A 19,321-nucleotide genomic window follows, 5' to 3' on the forward strand; every position below is an offset into this window, starting at 1 on the left:
GATGGGTCATTGTTAATTCCGATTTTTAGAGCTTGTCACACAAGGCCTCCTTTTGTATCCAACCTCCTAGGTGTTGATCGGTTTTGCTTTAAAACAAAGACATGGCCCCACCATGTCTGGAGCAGTTGCCTCTTTCAATGGCAGTGAGTGTCGACCACCTGCTGTAGGTTTTGCATTAAAACAGAGATATGTCTGAAGCAGTAATTCTCCCACATTCCACTGTGTGTGTGTTGTTGATTTCGTCTGGTGACCTCTCACCTATCCTTCCATCTTAGGATTTTGGTCAATGGCCAAAGTTTTTCCATACTCAGGGAAAAGGTGAATTCCCAGAATTCTTACAGTCGCCCCTACGAGGAAGCAAGTCCCTTAAAGGATGTGGATTCCTTGAAAAGTACTTTTCCCTGGTTGATGCTTCCTGGTGCGGCGCGTGTGTGAGTCACCCTGAAATGGTTAGAAAAGAGTCCAAAGTCCTTTTCTTTTGGGTTTTTCTCCGAGTTTTGGGGGATCTGTGAATTTTGAGAATCTTACAGATGCACAAAACAAGACTGCCCTGGTAGACCCATCGTTTCAGCCTGTTCTTGCCCCACGGAACTTATTTCCTTCTATCTTTACTCTTTTTTTCTCCCCTTGTCCAGCCTCTTGCAACTACATCCGCGTCTCCTTTTCACCATGGACGTCCAGTCCCTCTACACATCCATCCCCCACCTGGACAGCTTACAGGCCCTCCGCTTCTTCCTTGAACGGAAGCCCAACCAGTACCCATCCACCGCCACCCTCCTCTGCCTGACTGAACTTATTCTTACGTTGAATAACTTCTCCTTTGACTCCACTCACTTCCTCCAAATAAAAGGTGTTGCTATGGAAACCCGTATGTGTCCCAGCTAGGCCTGCCTTTTTGTGGGTTGCATGGAACGTTCCTTGTTCCAGTCCTCTCCCTCACCTTTTTTTCTGGTATATTGATGACTGTATCGGTGCTATTTCCTGCTATCGCCCAGAACTGGAAAATTTCTTCAACTTTGCTTCCAGTTTCCACCCTTCCCTTGCCTTCACGTGGTCCATCTCAGACTCTTCCCTTCCCTTCCTCAACTTCTCTATCTCCATTTCTGGGGATAGGCTGTCAATCAATATCTATTGTAAGCACACCAACCCCCACAGCTACCTTGATTACACTTCCTCCCACCGTGCTTCCTATAAGGACTCTATTCCCTTCTCTCAGTTTCTCCATCTCCGTCGCATCTGTTCTAATGATGCTACCTTCTGCACCAGTGCTTCCGATATGTCTTCCTTTTTCCTCAACCGAGGATTCCCCTCCACTGTAGTTGACAGGGCCCTCAACCGTGTCCGTCCTATTTCCTGCACTTCTGCCCTCACCCCTTCCCTTTCCTCCCAGAACCATGATAGGGTCCCCCTTGTTCTCATCTTCCACCCCACCAGCCTCCATGTTCAACGTATCATCCTCCGCCATTTCCACCACTTCCAGCACGATCCCAATACCAAACACATTTTCCCCTCCCCTCCCCTTTCAGCATTCCGAAGGGACTGCTCCCGCCACGACATCCTAGTCCACTCTTCCATCACCTCCGATACTCGCTCTCCTCCCCACGGCACTTTTCCGTGCAAGTGCAGGAGATGCAACACCTGCCCCTTCACCACCTCCCCACCATCCAGAACCCCAAACACTCCTTCCAGGTGAAACAGCGGTTTACTTGTACAGCTTTCAATTTAGTTTACTGTATCCGCTGCACACAATGCGGTCTCCTCTACACTGGGGAGACCAAATGCAGACTGGGTGATGGCTTTGCTGAACACCTCCGCTCTGTCCGCAAGTGTGACCCTGACCTGCCGGTTGCTTGCCATTTTAATTCCCTACTCTGATCTCATTGTCTTTGGCCTCTTGCACTGTTCCAATGACGCTCAATGGAAGCTTGAGGAACAGCACCTCATCTTTCGTTTAGGCACTTTCCAACCTTCCAGACTCAACATTGATTTCAATATCTTCAGATCATAACCGTTGCTCCTATTTTTTTGGTCAACTAGTACTGGTAATGCTTCTGTTGCTGCCATTTACAGCAACTCTTGATCAATCTTTTGTTTCTTAACCCATCCCATTACCACCTTCCTTGCCTTGCACCATCATCCCTTTTGTCTTTTAATCACTCGTGCCCTCTACCCTATCACAGACCTTACCTTTTTGTTCTTTCCTCACCTCCACCCCCCCCCCCACTTCCCTCTGCTCTGTGATTGTTCAAAAACTTTAACTCTTAACATCTTTCAGTTCTGACGAAGGATTTTCGACCTGAAACGTTAACTCTTTCTTTCTCCACAGATGCTGTCTGACTTGCTGAGCTTCTCCAGCATTTTCTGTGTTTATTTCAGATTTCCAGCATCCACAGTATTTTGCTTTTGTAGGTACGGCACAGGAAGAAGCCATTCGGCCCATCATGCCTGTGCCAGCTCTTTGAAAGAGCTATCCAATTAGTCCCGTAGCCCTGTAAATGTTTTCCCTTCAAGTATTCATCCAATTCCCTTTTGTAAGTTACTATTGAATCTGTTTCCACCACCTTTTCAGGCAGTGCATTCCAGATCATTACAACTCACTGTGTAAAAAACATGTTTCCTCGTATCGCCCTTGGATCTTTTGCTGATCACCTTAAACCTATGCCTTCTGATTACCGACCCTTCTGCCACTGGAAACAGTTTCTCCTTATTTACTCTGTCAAAACCATTCATGATTTTGAACACCTCTATTAAATCTCCCCTTCACCTTCTCTGTTCTAAGGAGAACAACCCCAGCTTCTCCGGTGTCTCCACATAACTGAAGACCCTCATCCCTGGTACCGCTCTAGAAAATCTCTTCTGCACCCTTTCTAAGGCTTTGACGTCCTTCCTAAAGTGTGGTACTCCAGCTGAGGCCTAACCAGTGTTTAATCAAGGTTTAACATAATTTCCTTGCTTTTGTTCTCTTTGCCTCTCTTAATAAAGCCCAGGATCCCATATGCTTACTTAACAACTTTCTCAACTGTCCTGCCACCTTCACAGATTTGTGTATGTGCACCCCCAGTTCTCTCTGTTCCTGCACCCCCTTTACATTAGTTTATATTGCCTCTCATTCTCCCTGCCAAAATGCATCACTTTACACTTACTTCTCTGCGTTAAATTACACCTGCCATGTGTCTGCCTATGTCACCAGTCTGTTTATGTCCTCCTGAACTCTGTTACTCTCCTTCACATTGTTTACTACTTTTCCGAGTTTCGTATCATCTGCAAACTTTGAAATTATACCCAGTACACCCAAGTCCAGGTCATTAATATATGTCAAAAAGAGCAATGGTCCGAATACTGATCCCTGGGGCACACCACTGTATACTTCCCACCAGACTGAAAAACAACTGTTCACCACTACTCTCTGCTTTCTGTCCCCTAGCCAATTTTGTATCCACACTGCTACTGTCCCTTTAATCCCATGGGCTTTAATTTTGCTAACAAGTCTATTGTGTGGTACTTCATCAAATGCCTTTTGAAAATCCAACTGCACTATTCTCATCAGCCCTCTCCATTACTTCATCAAAGAACTCAAATCAAGTTAGTCAAACACGATTTTTCTTTAACAAATCCGTGCTGACTTTCATTTTATCGGCCCATACATTTCCAAGTGCCAATTAATTTTGTCCCGGATTATTTCCTCTGTAAGTTTCCCCACCACCGATGTTAGGCTGACTGGCCTCTAATTGCCGGGTTTATCCCCCTCTCTTTTGAACAGGGATGTAACATTTGCAATCCTCCAGTCCTCCGATACCATCCCCATATCTAAGGAGGATTGGAAGACAGCGACCAGAGCCTCCGCCATTTCCATTCTTTCTTCTCTCAGTAACCTAGGATGCACAGGTGACTTTTCTACTTTGAGCACTGTCAATCATTTAAGTACCTCCTCTTTATCTATTTTTATCCTATCCAGTATTGTTACTACCTCCTACTTTACTGCTACATGGGCAGCGTCCTCTTCTCTAGTGAAGACGGATGAGAAGTATTCATTTAATACCTCAGCCGTACCCTCTGCTTCCACAAGAAGATCTCCTTTTTTGTCCCTAATTGGTCCCATGCTTCCTTTGACGACCTGTTTACTATTTATATGTTTATAAAAGACTTTTGGGTTCCTTTTTATGTTAGCCGCTAATCTATTCTCATACTCTCTCTGCCCCTCTTATTCCCTTTTTTAGATCTCCTCTGTACTTTCTGTATTCAACCTGGTTCTCTACTGTATTATAAATCTTACATTTGTCATAAGCTTCCTTTTCGGTTTCATTTTAATCTCTATACCTTTATTCATCCAGGGAGCTCTAACTTTGGATGCCCTTCCTTTCCCCCTTGTAGGGATGTTTCTACTCTGTACCCGAACCAACTCTTCCTTGAAGACCTCCCATTGTTCAATTACTGTTTTGCCTACCGTTTTTTGATTCCAATCCACTTGGGCAAGGCCCCTTTTTAACTCACTGAAATTTGCCCTCCTCCACTTAAGCATTTTCACATTTGATTGTTCCTGGACCTTTTTCATAACTATTCTGAATCTAATGGTATTCTGATCACTGTTCCCCAAATGCTCTCCACTGAAACATGCTCCACCTGCCCCGTTTCATTCCTCAGAACTAGATACAGCACTGTTTCTTTCCTTGTTGGGCTGGAAACACACTGTTCCAGAAAGTTCTCTTGAACACGTTTCAGGAATTCCTCCCCCGCTCTTGGCCCTTTACACTGTTACTGTCCCAGTCTATATTGAAGTCCCCCATTATCACTGCATCTTGCATATAGTTCTTGTATCTTTTTGTAATTTGCCTGCAAACTTGCTCCTCTATCTCCTTCCCACTATTTGGTGGCCTATAGTATACACCCAGTAGTGTAATAGCTCCTCTGTTGTTCCTTAATTCTATACAAATAGATTCTTTCTTTGAATTCATAAGGCAGTTAAGAGTCAACTACATTGGTGTGAGATTGGAGTCACATATAGGCCAGACTTGGTAAGAACAGCAGGTTTCCTTCCCTAAAGGACATTAGTGAACCAGTTGGTTTATTACAATCACCCGATAGCTTCATGGTCACTTTTTTACTAATACCAACTTTTTATTTCCAGATTTATTTAAGTGGAATTCAATTCTCAAACTGCCATGGTAGGATTTGAACTCATGTTTTCTGGATTATTAGTCCAGGTCTCTGGATTACTAGTCCAGTAACATAACCACTAAACTACATGATCACATGTTCATATCTGACTTTCAGGGACCAAAGTTACAAGTCTGTATGTGGTTGGTGTCTTTTCTAGGACTGGAGGCGGGCTGTATGGTATTGACAGTATGCCAGATCTGCGAAAGAAAAAACCCATCCCACTTGTTAGCGATCTGGTATGTAATTTTTTCTCCCCCAAACAATCGTCTCTCGGTTGCAGGATATATTAGGTGCGCTTGTGTTAGTTTTTGTTACTGCCATTGCTAATGCTCTTGCTTTGTTTTCCTCTGTTTTCTACTCAACTGTTGACTATAGGTGAAATCAGGTTTCTGGGATAACAGGAACAATTTGCTTAACATTAAACTAAGATTTTAGTCCATGTGCTTGTGGGCAGCTTAAGGGACACCTTGCACCTGACAGGAGATTGGTTGAGCAGGAAATGCTACACACTTAATGTGTTGGAGCATCTGGCAGTACCATACGGCTTTCTGTTCCTAGTGTTATTGCTCAATAACCTCCTGGTGTCACTAGTTTAACACTTCTGCACTTTTGTGACAGTGACTTCTTCCTTTTTTCCTTAACAGAATTATTTGCTATTCTTTCAGCTACTTGAAGCTGTTCTGTTTATGTCTGTACACCATCTGTGGTACTAACGTCTAGATTTGACGTCTGTTTCAGTACCTGTGGGCTTACTGTCCTTTCTTTGTTGCCTATTTAAGGTGTCCATCATCCTTGTACTATTTCCACACTTCTTTGCAGAATCTGTCAAATAAATAAAAATCTACTTGTCTAGTTAGTTTGTAAGGTGCCGTGATTTAGCCACAGTCCCACACGATGTTTTGTGCAGCATGCTACTGCTCATAGAGGTCTGTAGCCTCTACTGTTGCTATAATTCTGCTGTAATGCAGGCTATAAAGCAGTGTTTTCATACTATATGTTTTGTTAACCTATAAATTAATAATATCTGTGATATGAGAAGAAAATTAGGATGATTTCAGGTAATTTTAGGAAAATGATGAGGAAAAATTGATGCAAAGATACTGACGAGCTATCATATTGCTTCCATGAATCAGAAATGGAGAGTACAATACCTACTTCAGTTGTGCTTAGCAACAATTTTATTATTTTTTCCTACAATCAAAGGTTAAATAATATTTTCCATGCTTTTGTGGCATGTTCAGATGATTTGTTGAAAAATAAAATTTGCATGTTCCTGATTCTTTAACCGTGCTATTCCGAAGCCTCGTAAGTTGAACCAAGGCTTTAAAGAAATTGGTTTATATCTGGTGCACAACCAGTTCGCATAGGGACCAACTGCAGTGACATAACTAGGCTGCATACTAATATAATGTAAGTCAGGAAGATGATAAGTAAATTTGCTTGCTGAAAAATGCCCTTGTCTAATAAAATTGAGGATGAATTTTACCTTTCAGAGCACAAAACGTTGATTGTGAAGATTACGACATTTGCTTAATTCTAATTTATTGCTTTTTCCCAGTATGAAAATTGGGAGCAAAGAACAAAAGGTCAAGATTTTTTTAAAAGCTGATTTAAAAATAAAAAGGCTAAGATTAAAAAAGAAAAATTATGAATGCTAAAAATCTGAAATGAAAGGTAAAAATGCTGGAAATGCATAGTAGGTCAAGCAGCAACTAAAAAAGAAAGCTCGGTTAAATTTTTAGGTGGGACACTTGAAACACAATGGAGGTATTTTTCGACTTTGCTATCTGGGCAGTAAGCTGGCGGAGTGGAGCTCCCACCCTTTATAAAACCCACCCGATTTTCATTGTATTGAATTTAATGAAGCAAAAATCAGGCGAGTTTAAAAAAAAAAGGGGGTTGCAATCCGCTCCACCAGGTTACTGGCCAGGCAGCGAAGTTGAAAGTTACCACCAATCATTCTCTTTCAGATGCTGATTGACCTGCATTTTCTGATTTTATGTCAGTTATAGCACCTTTTATTTCTGGGGTTCAAAACAAAGTTTTCTTCAATATCTATTTTGATATTCATTGTATGTGCTTCTTTAAACTCCTTTTTAAATGGCCTTCTGTCTTTGTATTAACGTGCTCCTGTGCTAGACTGGCTAAATATTGAACCCTTCCTCTCAGCTTGCTGCTTGTTATGTTACACTGTGAAGAAATGTTTACTGAGCTAAACGTTGCTCACCTGCAGTTTTGAAACAGAACTTGTAGTAGTCTGAAACTATTTCACTGATTTGTATTTGATTTAACAATTAATACTTTGTTCTGTTGATTCTGTATTATAAAATCTTTGCAAGAACTTTTTGCCAGTTTAATAAGCACTGATTGCTCTGTTGTCGGTTGCAGGAAGAAATAGTTTTTCCCATATTTTGATTTCAGAAGAATAGAACTAATTATTTGTCTTTTTCAGTTTGTTGTGAAGGTGGATTTTAAAAAAAATATATAGAGGAATGATCCTAATTCATTAAGAAATATTTACATAAATTAGGGACATTAGTCAATGGAGCGTAAAATCGGCAGTTTGTAAATCAAGCATCCGACCCGCACCCACTCCGTTTTCACAGAGTGGGTTAGGTTAAAATCAGGGCTATAGTTTCTGAAATGGGTTCATTCTAGCAGTGAAGTTGTAATATAACATGATTGCTGTTAGCATCAGAAGAGTTGAACTGTGCAATAACATATTGTAATTTTTTTGTATGCAAACATTCCTTTTGTCCAGGCCATGGTAAGTGGTGCTATAATCTCCCCAATAAACAAAAAAAAGGAGCTTTATGCTCGTTGACCCTCAATCCACCACTTCCTTGTTTCATCATACTTTACAGCATGTCCATGACAGCTTCCACTCCTGCACCATGAATATTTTAAAATATTTAAGGCGCATGAACCTTATATACAAAGATGATTTCTGTAAAGGATTCATGGGGTAGAATTGTATTGCTGGTGATAAATGATAGTGTCAGTACGTGTCACATTAATGCTATCTACTGGTGTACAAACAAAGCAACATTTTCATTCTATACCCTCATTAGCGGTACTGCAGGTTTACCACCTAGGCTTTGACTTTTCTCCATATTTGCATCCAGAGACATGTGTACTCTGGTGCAAACCAATCACTTGGTTTAAAAGATCACAGAACTTTGAGCGTAAGTGAGTTACACGGGTAACTACAATACACCCAAATCTGCTCAATCTTTTAAGGCCGTCTATCGATCCCTCCATCTGAACGCATTTCCTCCCATAAAACTAGCCCTGCCCCCAAGTTACAGAGCCTCATATACAAGTTTATTGCTATTGCAATTGCACTTGCTCAGAGGCTCTCTTAAAATTACGACCAGATGTTCACACAGCAGCAGTAAACAGTCACGTTTCTGGTGTTGTATTGCAATTTTTGGCGCATTTAAAAAAAAATTATCCTCAGAGACCTGCACTCTGTTCTGTTTCTTTTAATGCATTTTTATGGCATAAGTATAAGTCACCTTAAAAAATTAAAAAGCTTCCCCAAATGCAGCTCCTTAAACATGTGTGGCTAATGTGCATAATTGATGGTTGAACGAGGTGAAACTTTAATTTTTATACTTAAAGAAGGAATATATGGTGTGAGTTTGGCCCTTCCATTGGGCCCCGCTGATTTACACCAATTTTTACATTGTACATTTGCACGTATTCTAATTAGATTGGCAGGGAATCCCAACGTATCTTGAGATCGGGCGAATGGTCGCAGGAATGGGTGCGTTTTCAGGTCTAACTTCCAGGATGGGGCCACTGGGTACATTCAGGAGTGGGAACCCATACTATGATTTTTTTTCCACCACCTAGCACGAAAGCTAGGTGTAGCACTCCTTCAACATGATAGCTGGGGTTAGCAAACAGCACAGATTTTATGGGACAGGGAATATACCAACTGATCCATTGGGAGAGTTATTGTTAATTACACCAAATAATACTAATATTTTCTTAGTTGTGTAGTCAAAGAGTATCCTTTACAACAATCCTGTATCTATAAGGTTCATTCTTTTTGCAGTACAGGTCAAATAAGTGTGTGGACTTTTTTTTTGCTTTTAAACAAATTCACAATTTTCAGTTCAGATGTATGTGGTTATTGATTGATACTATGCAAATCCACATTTAAGTTAGTGAGTTCCTTCTGCATGTTTCTTATTATGCTAAAGAACTGCATTTATCTCAAATTTATAACATTACACTTGGCTTCACATTACAGTCACTTGTGCAGTCAAGGAAAGCTGGCATTACTTCTGCAATGGCTACTCGCACCTCCCTAAAAGACGAAGAGCTGGTAAGAACAGTGTATATGAAGAAGACCCATTCTGTTCGTATTTTTCATTTCCAGTTTCATTTCATTATCTGTTTGCGAACATAGTATTTCTGCAGTGCTTCATTGCATTGTTTGCTTTAATAATGTGAAATTCTTTAGTAGAACACATTTTTTAGATATTCCATAAATTTAGTTTTTTTGCAGTTTGCTCTTTTATCCATTGTTTAAAAAAAATGAAAGTGTTGGTGCTGCAAGTCAGAAAACTAACTCATTGTCCAGTGGAGTGATAAGAAGTGATCTTGTCCCTGCAATTCACCACATGGCAAATTCCTGATTCAAGCTGATTACTGGGGAACTTAATGCAGCGGGGTAAAATAACTTAAATGAGAACGGGAAAAGGGAAAGATACAGAATGATTTAAAAATAAGAGAGAACATCTTTTTTACAGATTTATACATGACATATATGTATTATTGTATTTATCACAGCCATTCAACCAAAATGTGTTTCCTGGTATTGTTCCCTCAGGTGACAACACCCTCCTGTCAGTGATGATGCAGCAGCACTTTCGCTGGAGCAAGGGTGCAATTGCATCATGACGAGTATACATAGGCAGTTTCCATTACAAATGTGGACATGGAAATTTATAACAGAACAAGTTGACGGGAAGATCGTGTAGATTTTTAATTATATCATAGATTGTTAATAATGTTTGTATTTGTCTCTGCAGAAAAATCATGTTTATAAAAAGACCCTCCAAGCCTTAATCTACCCTATTTCTTGCACCACACCCCACAATTTTGAGGTCTGGACTGCCACAACGCCTACATACTGCTATGAATGTGAGGGTTTACTGTGGGGTATTGCTCGTCAGGGAATGCGGTGCACTGAGTGTGGGGTAAAATGTCATGAAAAGTGCCAAGACTTACTAAATGCAGACTGTTTACAACGTAAGTCTGTTTCCTCTGTGTTTACATATTTTCTAACATGTTTCCATTCATTTTCATTCACTTCACATGTTAACTTACTTTTGTTTGAAATCCAGCAATACCCACAATCAAAGCTCTGCTGAGTCTATAAATCCTCTTTTGACAGTTCTCTGATGTCCTCTGTGACTGTGACCATGGTGCATTATCCCCCCCTCATCCTTCTCGACCTCCCTGCAGCCTTCGACACAGTTCACCATAACATCCTCCTCCAGTGTGTCTCTTCCATTGTCCAGCTCAGTGGGACTGCCCTTGCTTGGTTCTACAATTTACCTTTCAGATTGTAGCCAGAGTACCTCCAGCAATGATTTCTCTTCCTGCCCTCGTACTGTTCCCTCGAGTCCCCAGGTATCTATCCTTGGCCCTGTCCTCTTCCTCATCTACATGCTGCCCCTTGACGATATCATCCAAAGACCTGGAGTCAGCCTCTACAGGTATGCTGACCATACCCAACTCTACCTCTCCTCCACACCTTTCAACCCCTCCAGTGCATCTGTGTTGCCAGACAGCTTATCCAACATCCAGATTGGATGAGCTGTAGTTTCCTTCATTTGACCATTGGGAAGACCAAACCAATCTTTGCCTCCCACCACAAATTCCATACCCTTGCCACTGATTCCATCCCCCTCCCCGGCCAATGTCTCGGGCTGAACCAGACTATTCACAACCTCGGCATCCTATTTGACACCCCACCCCATGTCTTCTCCTTTACAAAAACCTCCTACTTCCACCTCGGTAAGATCGCTTGCCTCCTTCCCTTCCCTAGCCCATCTGCTGCTGAAACCCCAATCCATGCATTTGTCACTTCAGACTCGACTATTCTAATGTTCTCCTGGCCGGACTCCTATCCTCCACATTCTGTAAGCATCAGCTCATCCAAAATTGCGCGCCAAGTTCCACTCACCCATCATCCCTACCCTTGCAGACCTACAGCTACATTGGCTCCTAGTCCCCCAATGCCTCCAATTTAAGAATCCCATTCTCGTGTTTAAATCTCATTATGGCTTTTCCCCTTCCTATTTCCGTTACTTTCTCTCCCCCCCCCCCCCCCCACCCCCAAACTGTCCATTTCTCCGACTCTGGCCTCTTGTGCATCTCTACCTCCATACACCCACCGTTGGTGGCTGGGCCTTTAGTCGCCTAGACCCCTCCGCAATTGCTCTACAATTTCCCTCCATAAACCACTCCTGCCTCTCCACCCCTAGCTCCTCCTTTTACGACCCACCTCTGACCAAGCTTTTGGTCACACCTTCGAATGCCTCATCCTTTGCCTCAGCATCCATTGCTGATTACACCTCCACGAGTGGTTTGAGACATTTTTCAACTTTGAAGGTGCTATATAGATGCATGTTGCTGTTCTCAGTTCAGTCTATCCTTATCCGTGCTGAGCAGCCAGCTAAATGCATTTGTAGGGATGTTCTAAAAGACTAACAAAAGAAAAAGGGAAATGGTGGTAGGAAGGGAAATCTTTTACACAGAGGTGAAAGATTTGAGAATTGAATTACTTTTTGATGATACAGTAGTTTACAATCAGTACAAAGAAACAGCTGTAATGTGCTTATGCTAACTTAGCATATACAATCTAACCAGCTTTTCCAGCTGTACGATCATCACAGTATTAGACATAGGAAGTTTAGTAATGTTAATTTAGCAACATTTTTCACATTAATTCACAGTATTCTGCAATGCTTCCTATAAACAGGCGCAGCTGAGAAAAGCTCCAAACATGGTGCAGAAGACAGAACACAAAATATTATTATGGCGATGAAAGACAGGATGAAGATCCGAGAACGGAATAAGCCAGAAATCTTTGAGCTGATCAGGGATGTCTTCGGAGTGACAAAAGCTGCACATGCACAGCAGATGAAGACTATCAAACAAAGTGTACTTGATGGAACATCTAAGTGGTCAGCAAAGATTACCATAACCGGTACAGTGTAAAAGTCATCAACGCCTTGTATTTGACCAAGATCTGTAAACCTCAGATGTATTGTCTGGGATGCATTTTTCCAGTAATTTCAAATAAATTGTAGAAATTCCAGAAGATCCTGGAGACGTAGGTTTAAATCTCCAGTGCCACAATTCCCTGGTAATAACGTACTACATGATAGATAGAAATTTTCCCACTGTAGATTTACTGCTACATGCCAGTAACAGAGATGAGCTTCGCATTTCACTTCCCCTACCTGCTCAATGAGGACCTGAAGTGTAGACCATTTGCCCTGTTTCTGATGAGGCTATAGTGGATATAAAGGGGCAGACAGTCCTTTTTTTGCTCTTGGCCATTAAATAACCGCTTAGGCAGGGCACGTAGAAGAAAATCAGATGAGGATGATTGCAAGCCCCTAATAGAGCACACCTGATTTTCCATCCATTTAAATTAGTGGCTTGAAAATCAAAATCCGATGTCATTTACTGCAGATAATTGTAATGTTATGCACATGAGTAGAGCTTCATTCCTCCCCATCTTATTTTCATCTATGCACTTCCTCTATGCACCAAGCAATTATTTAATGCACAAACGCAAAAGAAGAAATCTGCCTTATATAGTCCAATGACTCTTGGAACTAGAAATTTATTTCAAATGCTGAAAGTAGCTCAGTTACATTTCTGTCATTCAGATTGGATTTTGGTTTTCGTTGTTCAAGCTCCATTACAGACTTGAGCACATAATCAAGGCTGACATTTCAGTGCAGTACTGAGGAAGTGCTGCATTGTCTTTCAGTTGAGATGTGAAATGGAGGCTCCTTCTGCCTGCTCAAATGACCTTAAAAGATCACATGTCACTATTCGAAGAAGAGCAGGGGAGTTCTCCCAGTCTCCTGGTCAGTAGAAGTTTTACATGGCTAATTTGCATCAATCTACCCTCTGGTAGACTTTGCTCAGTTACCATTAATACAATGTACAGTTGACAGTAATGTTGTAAGTGTCAAAGTGGATGCAGATATAATCTTGGAAAGAGTAAGATGTTATAAAACAGTTTGGCTGCTGATCCTGACCACATCCAACCAAGGGTGCTCAAAAAAATTCGGAACTGTGCTCAGTGAGCCCCTTACTTACATATTGAACAACTCGCTAAAGTCAGGGATTGTTCCCATAGACTGGAGGGAGGCTCATTTGCTTGACTTCTGTTATAGGAAAATTGCTAGAAGGAACCATTAGAGGTACTCTATATGATCACCTGGACAGAGAAGGGGGTATTAGAGTCTCTCAACATGGCTTCTGGAAAAGGAAGTTATGTTTTACCAACCTGGTTAAATTTTTTGAGAAGGTTACCAGGTTGGTGGATGAAGGTAGTCCAATTGACATCATATACTTGGATTCTCAAAAGCTTTTGACAAGGTGCCACACAATAGGCTGTTTGGTAAGAGTCCTGTTGGATTGCTGGGCAGATCTTGGGTTGGATAAGAAATTAGTTGTATTTTTGTAAGCAGAAGGTTGTTATTAATGGTAGTGGTTCTCTGTGGAGACTCGTAACTAGTGGATTATTAATGATCTGGATGAAAGCATTGGGGGAACTGTTTGTGGATGATGCAAATATTTAGGTGAGTGTTAGAACCTTGGATGAGAAAAGACTACAACCAGATTCAATTGGGGAATGGGCCCACATCTGACCGATGTCATTTACTGCAGATAAATGACAACGTTATGCAGTGAGTAGAGCTAATGCCAACCATGGGTATACCATGCAGGGCTCCGAATGGGAAAGAGACGTAGGTGTTATATACATGAGTCTCTGAAGGTTCGTGACCAGTGGCATGAGGTTATAGCAAAAGCAAATATAGAGTATTAGGATGTACTGCTAGGACAATCTAATATAAAAACAAAAAGTACTATATTGTCCTTGTGGAATACTGTACCCAATTTTGATCTTCTCACATGATGGGTGATACGGAGGCCCAGGAAAAAGTTCAGAGGAAGGTCACTAGATTGATATCCAGCTTAAAAGCCCTTAGTCACCACAATAGGCTTAGAGAACTGGAACTTTTTACTCAAGAAAAGCAGATGATTTGATTGAGGTCTTTAAAATAATGAAGGGACTACATTGCGCCCATATGGATAGACTATTTGAATTAGATAGATTAGGGACAGCCAGGGGACATAAGTATAAGTTATATAAGCATAGAACTTGGTTCGATGTCAGGTGACTTTTTTTTCTCTCTCTGTAAAGGGTCATTGACCTTTGAAAAAAGTTGCCAGCTCATGCAGCGAGTGCAGATTTGCTGCAATTCTTCAAAAGGGAGCTGAATGAATTCCTGGCTGTAACTGATATCACTATGTACAAAAGGTGGATGGGATTTTGGGTGATGTGCCTCATGGTCACTGTCGTCTCCTGGAACTCGTTTTGATTGCCTTCGAAGTTCAGAGAAAAATTTCCCAAATATTCTCCCCCCCCCCCCCCCCCCCCCCGCCCCACCCTGAATTAGCCTGAGGTTTTTAATCTTTTTTTCTTGTCTCTCCCAGGAGATTACACGCTGCTGTTGGGTGGGGCTGTTGGTGGTGATAATGCTTAGTTGCATCATTACAATGGGACAGACTTGATGGATCAGCTGGTCTTTTCCTGTCTGTCTTTTTTGTATGTTCATATATTCCTTTCTCACCCATCAGCACTAAAAATAGATCCATTCATTCATTTGCTGCTTGTGGAATCTTGCTGAGCACATATTGGCTGCCATATTTCCTTAAATAGAATCATAGAAGTTACAACATGGAAACAGGCCCTTCGGCCCAACATGTCCATGTCGCCCAGTTTATACCACTAAGCTAGTCCCAATTGCCTGCACTTGGCCCATATCCCTCGATACCCATCTTACCCATGTAACTGTCCAAATGCTTTTTAAAAGACAAAATTGTACCCGCCTCTACTACTGCCTCTGGCAGCTCGTTCCAGACACTCACCACCCTTTGAGTGAAAATATTGCCCCTCTGGACCCTTTTGTATCTCTCCCCTCTCACCTTAAATCTGTGCCCCCTCGTTATAGACTCCCCTACCTTTGGGAAAAGATTTTGACTATCGACCTTATCTATGCCCCTCATTATTTTATAGACTTCTATAAGATCACCCCTTAACCTCCTACTCTCCAGGGAAAAAAGTCCCAGTCTGTCTAACCTCTCCCTGTAAGTCAAACCATCAAGTCCCGGTAGCATCCTAGTAAATCTTTTCTGCACCCTTTCTAGTTTAATAATATCCTTTCTATAATAGGGTGACCAGAACTGTACACAGTACTCCAAGTGTGGCCTCACCAATGCCCTGTACAACTTCAACAAGACATCCCAACTCCTGCATTCAATGTTCTGACCAATGAAACCAAGCATGCTGAATGCCTTCTTCACCACCCTATCCACCTGTGACTCCACTTTCAAGGAGCTATGAATCTGTACTCCCAGATCTCTTTGTTCTATAACTCTCCCCAACGCCCTACCATTAACGGAGTAGGTCCTGGCCCGATTCGATCTACCAAAATGCATCACCTCACATTTATCTAAATTAAACTCCATCTGCCATTCATCGGCCCACTGGCCCAATTGATCAAGATCCCGTTGCAATCCTAGATAACCTTCTTCACTGTCCACAATGCCACCAATCTTGGTGTCATCTGCAAACTTACTAACCATGCCTCCTAAATTCTCATCCAAATCATTAATATAAATAACAAATAACAGCGGACCCAGCACCGATCCCTGAGGCACACCGCTGGACACAGGCATCCAGTTTGAAAAACAACCCTCTACAACCACCCTCTGTCTTCTGTCGTCAAGCCAATTTTGTATCCAATTGGCTACCTCACCTTGGATCCCATGAGATTTAACCTTATGTAACAACCTACCATGCGGTACCTTGTCAAATGCTTTGCTGAAGTCCATGTAGACCACGTCTACTGCACAGCCCTCATCTATCTTCTTGGTTACCCCTTCAAAAAACTCAATCAAATTCGTGAGACATGATTTTCCTCTCACAAAACCATGCTGACTGTTCCTAATTAGTCCCTGGCTCTCCAAATGCCTGTAGATCCTGTCCCTCAGAATACCCTCTAACAACTTACCCACTACAGATGTCAGGCTCACTGGTCTGTAGTTCCCAGGCTTTTCCCTGCCGCCCTTCTTAAACAAAGGCACAACATTTGCTACCCTCCAATCTTCAGGCACCTCACCTGTAGCTGTCGATGATTCAAATATCTCTGCTAGGGGACCCGCAATTTCCTCCCTAACCTCCCATAACGTCCTGGGATACATTTCATCAGGTCCCGGAGATTTATCTACCTTGATGCGCGTTAAGACTTCCAGCACCTCCCTCTCTGTAATATGTACACTCCTCAAGACATCACTATTTATTTCCCCAAGTACCCTAACATCCATGCCTTTCTCAACCGTAAATACCGATGTGAAATATTCATTCAGGATCTCACCCATCTCTTGTAGTTCCGCACATAGATGACCTTGTTGATCCTTAAGAGGCCCTACTCTCTCCCTAGTTACCCTTTTGCCCTTTATGTATTTGTAGAAGCTCTTTGGATTCACCTTTGCCTGATCTGCCAAAGCAATCTCATATCCCCTTTTTGCCCTCCTGATTTCTCTCTTAACTCTACTCCGGCAATCTCTATACTCTTCAAGGGATCCACTTGATCCCAGCTGCCTATGCATGTCATATGCCTCCTTCTTCTTTTTGACTAGTGCCTCAATCTCCCGAGTCATCCAAGGTTCCCTACTTCTACCAGCCTTGCCCTTCACTTTATAAGGAATGTGCTTACCCTGAACCCTGGTTAACACACTTTTGAAAGCCTCCCACTTACCAGACGTCCCTTTGCCTGCCAACAGACTCTCCCAATCAACTTCTGAAAGTTCCTGTCTAATACCATCAAAATAACAATAGTGAGTGTACTTCAAAAAAATAATTTGCCTGTAAAGCATTTGGAAATGTCCTGAGGACTTGATAAGGCACTGGATAAATGGAAGTTCCTTTGTTTGTTCAACCTTTTTTTCTTTTTAAATATAATCTTTGCAATACATTCTGAAATTAAAATTCTTAATGTGTTCTTTTTGCTATAATGTGCACTAATTTTCATGGGATTAATCCAGAATGCAATGGTGGAGGGTTCCCAATGATTATCCCAAGGGTTCTGAGCATGCATGGTATGCTTGGCAAAGGGCTAGTAGTACTGATTCAGATGTTGAAAAGAAAATAATTTTTTGAATCAAAAATATTTTTTTAAGACTAAATAGAAATGTGCACCATATTTCTTATTTAGAACTTGAGGTCATAGGTTAAAAGGCAGGTGTGCTCAAGCTGGTTGACATTTTTCATTTTCCTCTAAAATCTGTCAATCAATAAAGTTATCTAATTATTTCATTTTAATTAATTTTCCATCATTTATTAAACTGACTTTTGATTTATGTGATTAAGGTGTACTCATTTTGCTTACAGTAGGCAGCTGATACAAGTATGGTGAAATAGAGACGGAGAACATTGAGAACTCCTGTAGCCTTGGTGGTCCCTGCAGTCTGGGCCTTGATTTCTTAACTTAAAAAAATTAGAAATTTAAAAAGAACTTGCAAGTCTATTTAGACAGGTACTAAAGCCTGGTTTTCAACTATTTGCAGTGGTGTGTGCTCAGGGACTTCAAGCGAAGGATAAAACTGGCTCCAGTGATCCATATGTCACAGTTCAGGTTGGCAAAACCAAGAAGAGAACAAAGACTATCTATGGAAATCTGAATCCTGTGTGGGAGGAGAAATTTTATTTGTAAGTTTACTGCTTTAAAGTTTTTAAAATCAATTTGAAGTTTATTATAACCTGAGTTAATATCTTTTTTAAATCTATTGTACCTTGGGCTTTAGGACATGTAAGTAATAATTAATACATTTGACACAATTTTGCCTTTTTAAATCAGTTTCTTCTACACACACAAATTCCATAGTTATCTGGGCCACTATGGGCTTTCATGGGAGGTTTTGGCAGTCAATGCCCATATTTGAAATCAGTGATAACAATGGCGCTTTCGGTAACTTCTCCACCAGTGGACTTATAAAGACGTAACGGGGGCAATTTTAACTTTTGTCGATAGTGTAAAATGGGAATATACACCCCCATTGGAAAGGAAAATCGGGCCGGGTGTATAATCATAGAAAGTTACGACACAGAAGGAGGCCACTCAGCCCATCGTGTCCATGCCGGCCAAAAAAGAGCTATCCAGCTTAATCCCACTATTGAGCACTTGGTCCATAGTCCTGTAGGTTACGGTACTTCAAGTGCACATCCAAGTACTTTTTAAATGAGTTCAGGGTTTCTGCCTCTACCACCCTTTCAGGCAGTGAGTTCCAAATCCCTACCATCCTCTAGATGAAAAAAATTCTCCTCAGCTCCCCTCTAATCCTTCTACCAATTACTTTAAATCTATGCCCTCTTTATTGACCTCTCTGCTAAGGGAAATATGATGTGGAGATGCCGGTGATGGACTGGGGTTGACAATTGTAAACAATTTTACAACACCAAGTTATAGTCCAACAATTTTATTTTAAAATACACAAGCTTTCGGAGGCTTCCTCCTTCCTTAGGTGAATGTGGAAATGAAATCCTCGAACCTATCGCATTTATAAATCACAGAACAATGCCTGGTGATTACAGATAGTCTTTTCAACTGCCCGTTGCCAAGGCAACCAAAGTGTTCAGACAGATAGGTGTTACCTACAGGGCCACCAGATATACAAACGGCCAGAACTAAAAAAACAGATGATGTGGAGATGCCAACTAAAAAAACAGAGCGAGAGAGGCAGAAATATAGAAACATCCGGAAGGAAAAGACAGCAATTGACCCGTTATATTAAAAACAGACAACATTTGTTCGCTGGTGGGGTAACATGTAGC

The 19,321-nt window shown here is 41.5% G+C and overlaps 1 protein-coding gene across 3 annotated transcripts in view; it reads left to right on the forward strand.

Annotated features, from left to right (window-relative positions):
- Positions 1-19,321, forward strand: part of LOC137322543 (protein unc-13 homolog B-like) — a 554,720-nt gene that overhangs the window by 385,361 nt on the left and 150,038 nt on the right. For all 3 annotated transcript variants that reach the window (XM_067985478.1, XM_067985470.1, XM_067985475.1), the window contains 5 exons: positions 5,315-5,393; positions 9,419-9,493; positions 10,203-10,422; positions 12,161-12,388; positions 18,058-18,199. In XM_067985478.1, coding sequence (XP_067841579.1) covers positions 5,315-5,393; positions 9,419-9,493; positions 10,203-10,422; positions 12,161-12,388; positions 18,058-18,199 — 744 coding nt within the window. The remainder of the gene's footprint in view (positions 1-5,314; positions 5,394-9,418; positions 9,494-10,202; positions 10,423-12,160; positions 12,389-18,057; positions 18,200-19,321) is intronic.

The sequence above is a fragment of the Heptranchias perlo genome, chromosome 1, assembly GCF_035084215.1.
Source record: "Heptranchias perlo isolate sHepPer1 chromosome 1, sHepPer1.hap1, whole genome shotgun sequence".
Lineage (NCBI taxonomy): Eukaryota > Metazoa > Chordata > Chondrichthyes > Hexanchiformes > Hexanchidae > Heptranchias > Heptranchias perlo.